The sequence below is a fragment of the Mchenga conophoros genome, linkage group LG10 (genome assembly GCF_057382185.1).
Source record: "Mchenga conophoros isolate Kocher_MC1m ecotype Shallow Benthic linkage group LG10, M_conophoros_male_GT1.1, whole genome shotgun sequence".
Taxonomy (NCBI): Eukaryota; Metazoa; Chordata; class Actinopteri; order Cichliformes; family Cichlidae; genus Mchenga; species Mchenga conophoros.
The window spans coordinates 27306822-27312669 of NC_140535.1; the positions used below are offsets into that span (position 1 = coordinate 27306822).

The window sequence follows — 5848 nt, forward strand, 5'->3', positions numbered from 1 at the left end:
AGAAGCATTTCATTCGAACATTTTAGAATATCTATCATAGATATATGAAACAGAGCCGTGACAAAAGTATTCTTATATAATGGGGTCATTAATGGCATCACTAGTTCACTTAAATTCCTAAAAAAGCACATACCTCACTGACACAAGGATGCAGACTATCCGCGCTGTAAAAACTGCTTTCTTTGAGCTGCTGTTCAGTTCAGGACGGCTGTTGAGTCACATCGCATTAATACTTGAGGTTCCCACCCTGCCCTAACAGCAATTATGTGTGTTGCTGGAGCTGCAAAAACAAAAGTGATGCAGTTCATAAAACTGTATCGGCTACTGACCTTCCTGCTTAATGGACTGAACGAAAAAGAGAAAATATTTCAAGGGCTAAGCATCATCATCGTTATCTGCATCAAGTATGAGCAATGCGCCGCTTCTGTTGCAATACTTTCTGTACATTTGCAGCGGTTGTGACAGAAATATTTTGCCAGAAGCCCACACAATGAGTTCTACAGTTATAATCAACTTGCACAGTCTTGCCGTGTACGTTTATGCTCAAAACCCTTTAAGCAATATGTGTCCTGAGCACGCGCGCACACACACACACACACGCACACAGCTCAGTATGTGGCTCAGTATTTATAAGTATGACTAATACACTGTATATGCATACTATCATGCGTGCTTAAACCTGCTTTCTCTGCCTGGCACTGAATAAAACTAATCAGACAGCTTCTTGACCTTTGATGACAATAACCACTCCTGTGTCTCCTGCAGAGCAGCAGAGCAGCAGTAAATGCAATAAAAAGCAGCTATATTAGCAAGAAAGCATCCTGCTTCATTGACCATTACGCCTAAAAATCTAATCAGTGACTCATTGTGACTCCTCATAATAAGTTCTGTTTGTAGTGGAATGTTTTTCCAGACCCCTACAGACTGCATACCAGATGCTTTCCCGTGCAGTTTGTTCCACACTTGTTCATATTAAGGAGCTTTAACATCAGTGTTAGCTCAGAGTGCTGCTGCTCTTGCTTCACTGCACTGACTTAGTATCAGATTTGGGATTGAATTTAACTTCATGCTTTCTCAGGCCCCACAAAGAGTCTCAGGCTTTCAGCCTATGACCTGCTAGAAGCTAACTTTGGGATAACCGGGCTTTAGTTGTGCTGGAACCTCTGTTAATGGATCTGTTTGACTCATCAGCATTTCTTTTATTAAATGCTTCATTAATGCTTAAATATTAAAGTCAGCATATGGAGTATTTGAGCCAGCCAGTGGAGTGTCATATCGGTCGAGTGGGCTCAGCTATCTGGACCAGCTGATAGCACTGCTGCTCAAACTCCTTCCTAAAAGAAACTTTAGGCTGTTTATTTGAATGCAATCCTCATAAATGCATGTGGCTAATTGGATTTGCCACTTGAAGGCCTCAGAAAAAAACACTTACAATGTGATTTAAAACAACAACAACTTTACATTGGGCTACTCTCCTTGAATTTAAAAACAAACAAACAAACAAACAAACAAACAAACCATTAGGTAAAAGCAGAAAAAAGCTGAAAATCAGGTGTTTTTGACATTCTCTTTCACTTTTCTGACAGTAGATCAGAGACACTGGCCACAAAGTTGCACAGCTCCATACCTCCATCTGCTGGCCACATGCAGCTCCACTAATGGCTGTGGGGATTAAGAGATTTATGACCGTCAGGTCAAAATAGATTTCAAACATTTCCAAAGTATTTCATTGGTCAAACTGAAGAGTGACTTATCGTGACAGATTTAGCCCAAAACATTTAACTTATTTGTGTTGCCTGTATCAAAGACATCGTACTAAGTTAGACTGTTTCCACTTCAGTAAACAAACAAATCAAATAAATGAGGGCAAATGATGTATGTTTGTTTGTTTGTTTGTTTGTTTGTTTGTTTGTTTTCTTCTTCTTCTTTGTGTTTAACGGCGGTTGGCAACCAACGTAAAGGAGCATTATTGCCTCCTACTGTTCCGGAGTATGGGTCAGACACAAATGATGTTTTATTGAGTTGGGCCAAGTTTCAGTCAGCAGAGCCACACCTCCTACAGGTGCACTCACTCACTCTGATTGCCTCTCCCTGTATTCGAACCAGCTGGAAATTGTATGGCTTCCTGATGACCAGCAACATATAAAAACACATAACTTCTCTCTGCTTAACATTTTCTCATTTCCTTGCAAATCTACTCTAGGTCTTTTCTTGTGAAAGAGCTGAAATGGCTCTCAATGGTAAAACTGCAGTAGTGACCGGAGCTGCGATGGGAATAGGAAGATCAATAGCTGAACTTCTTCTGCAAAATGGTGCCAAGGTAGTGTTTGAGATCAGATATTCTTGTGCTTCACATTTTGAAGTGCTGAGGTTGAATACTCTTTTTTTCCTGCAATAAATGAGTAAATTTGTGGTGATGAATATGAGCATGTAACTGCGAGAGTAGATAAGTTTGTTAGTTTTACTAGTCATAGGTGAGTAAAATCAAATACTCTAAGTAGACTACTGCATGGCCTATTTAGAGTTAGAAAGCGGATACAGGTTAAGTCAGCATGAATGAGTTTGATTTGAACTGCATCCTTTTATTAAGCTGTCTTCAGTTTGTCCCCCCTGGTCTGAAGTTGGTTGCCCACCAAATTACTGTATTTGTGGTGTTGGAAGGTGGATGTTGGAGGGGAAACTTGCTATCCATTTAATAGCATTTATTATAGCTCTTTCACTAAAAATGGTAACACTTATGCTTTTTAAACTCTAAGCAATGAAATGTAACTTATTTTTTGGGTTGTATTTGCAAGAATGGAATGCAAGGAAGACTATCTGATGAAATTTTCATCCTCACTGAGGAGGGATGGAAAAGGAACAGGTTCCTGACCTCTTTTAGTGTCTGTGGCTAAAACCCTTCATGGGGGTAAATCATAACATTTCACTGCAGGATGTGACCAAAAACAAAATGCTTAATGTGTTGTCCTGCACATATAGGTGGCCATCCTGGACATGAATGAAACTGCAGGACAGAGTTTAGTTGAAACCCTGAACAAAGAGCACGGACCAGACCGAGCCCTGTTCCTGCTGTGCAACGTAGAGTCAGAAGAGGAGATCAAAGGTAACATGCATACACAACAAAATGTAAATGGTGGCGGCAAAGGCGTGTGTGTTCTGCTTTCCTTCAAATACTTGTAGATTTAGTTTGTTCCAGTCAGTGAATTTTTCTCGAACTCACCAGCTTGAGTCACAGTATGAGCAGTTATCAGCAGCTGGAGCTCCAGACCATGAGAAATTACTTGCTCTTCATGTGGGAGTCAATGAGCCATCAGAACTTTACCAGAGCACAGGGGTTTTGCTAATGTAGATGCTGCTAATAAAGCTGATCAGATTCTGGAGGTAGTTGTAGTTGGCATGCTTCTGTAGTCAGCTTAAAGTTGCTTCATGAATTGGGAATGCTGCAACAGTTCTTGTAGTTCCCAATAAACAGCTAGAGATGAATTTGTCTTTTTATTGTTGGCTTGAATTTTGTCACTTGGTTTTGAAAGGACTGTTATTCCTGTGGTGTCTCAAGCTGCCTTTCAGAAAACTGTAGAAACCTTTGGTGGAATTGACATCCTGGTCAACAATGCTGGTATCTTCAATGAGATAACGTGGGAGAAGACTATTGGCATCAACCTTGTAAGAAACACTCACATTGAGCTACTCAAAATCAGATATGCAAGAGATTGCAAGTGTCATGGATGCCTTTTGTTGTAGGGTGGCTGTATTAGGGGGTCTTACCTGGTTATCGAGCACATGAACAAGCTGACTGGGGGTCGTGGAGGGGTCATCATCAATGTGGCATCCATGGCAGGTAAACTTATGTATTTGCGTCTAAACAGACCATTTCATGCATGGTAGTCACTTCATTTGAAATGATGAACAGCCTGAACTATCAGGACTACTTTGACTGCTAAAGGAAAACTTGAGTTGAACTTGAACTGCAACCCATCCAACAGGTATTGGCCTTCTGTCTTGCTGCCCTGTGTATACAGCCACCAAGCATGCAGTGGTTGGGTTTACTCGAGCATTTGCGGTAAGGAAACTGACACAATTTCAGGAAAAATCAGTTTCAATTTGTTTGTACTGTCTGGAGAGTCAATGTAAGCTGCATGTTGGGCTTAGTGGCTACTAGGGCAACTGTGCTACTGCTATAACTTGCATGTTCAACTGCTCATTAACACATTGTCTAATCAGCCAGTAAAAGTCAATTGGGTCAATATGACTTGAGGCTCAAAGAGACATCAAAAGAAATATGATTGAAGTGATTTTAAACAAGGCATGGTGGGTCTGAGTACTTCAGAAACTGATCTACTAGGATTTTTCCAGCACACTTTAGGGTTTACATAAAATGGTCTGGAAAGAAATCAGCGAGCATCAGTTGTGAGTGTAATGCTAGGTCAGAATGACCAGACTAACACGATGGCAACAGTAATTCCACCAAGCACTTATTGCAACAAAGGTATGCACAAGGGAATGGACTGCACCATACACTGAAGCGCATGGTATTGAAGAACTGAAAACTGAAACTAGAAATTGCATGGATCATCCTGCTTTGTAACGTCAGTTCATCCTGCAGGTGGAATAACAGGGTGGAGGATATCCTGACACACATGATTACTGTTGCTATTCATGTCATGCCTCTGACCAGTGTGGCAATCATCTGATGGTTGCTGCTAGCAGGAGAACATGCAGGTCACAAAGCTCAGTTTCTCTTCGGTGTTCGAGTGGACTCGATCACCATCTTTCTCCTGTGACCATTTTTCAGCCCCTTATTGAATCGAGAGCTACACAAAATGTAAAGAAACTTTCTTACTAGGCTGCCTCAGTTGCATCAGGCTATGGTATACGGATGAATGCCCTCTGCCCAGGATTCGTTAAAACGGACCTCTTCTCCTCTATCAAGTCCAAACTGGGACAATTCTCCAACTTGGCAGGTGCCAACCAGGAACTGATAGAAAAACTTGGCGTGTTAACGTGAGTCTAAAATTGTACAAAGCCTTAAAATGTCTGTGCACATGGCATTATGTTTTTAAAAGTATTTTGCAGTGGAAATGAATATTCATGGTAACTGTATCTCTTGATGCAGGCTTGCAGAAGTCGTCGAGGGCTTCCTTGAGCTCGTGACAGATGAGACCAAAAATGGAGAAGCTCTCCTAGTTCTCCCAAAAGAGAAGAAATATGCAACTTTTTCAGCATCACCCACTGATTAACTCATGACAATATTTCAAGTCTTTCAGGCAAGAGTTTCAACTTCTGTACAATGTATGAAATGTACTGCAATAACAGATTAAAATATAAAATCTGTGTGGGTGTTTGATCTGCAACATCCTGCCACTGGCAAATTTCAGTCTTGTTATTGCACAAGACTGACACTTAAACCATTTGACTGTAGGAGCTGCTGAACTTGTGTCACAACACACCGCAAAGATGTAGTGTCACCTGTATCTAGCTCCCCCTAGTGTAACTTTTTTCTTCCCCTATTTAAACAAACGCACGCCTGACAGGGACGTAGTCAGTCACTGTACCGGCGTAGAATAAACTAATATATCTGAACAGAAAACAACTTCCTCTGCCAATACCCGAAATGACAAACCACAAGGGAAAATGCATTGTCACTGCAAAATATCACACCATATGTTTGAAGGCACTGCAGTCAGATCTCACATAGATACACATGGGTCTCTGTATTAAGAATTAGTTATCACCCACAGTCAGCTGTGAAAGGGAAGTCACCAAAACAAAGATGTGTTTTTAAAAAAAGGGGAAGCTAGTCTGCACTCACAAGAAGTATGTCTAGACAATGGTTTTATCTAAAAGGTTA

At 40.9% G+C, this 5848-nt stretch overlaps 1 protein-coding gene across 1 annotated transcript; it reads left to right on the forward strand.

The window, feature by feature from the left end:
• The first annotated feature begins 2165 nt into the window (after positions 1–2165).
• LOC146566087 (15-hydroxyprostaglandin dehydrogenase [NAD(+)]-like) lies at positions 2166–5331 on the forward strand. Its single transcript, XM_085289637.1, has 7 exons — positions 2166–2320; positions 2980–3103; positions 3557–3663; positions 3742–3838; positions 3984–4060; positions 4844–5001; positions 5114–5331. The coding sequence occupies exons 1-7, from the start codon at positions 2228–2230 to the stop codon at positions 5235–5237; spliced, it is 780 nt and encodes a 259-aa protein (XP_085145763.1). The 5' UTR covers positions 2166–2227; the 3' UTR covers positions 5238–5331.
• Positions 5332–5848: the final 517 nt, after the last annotated feature.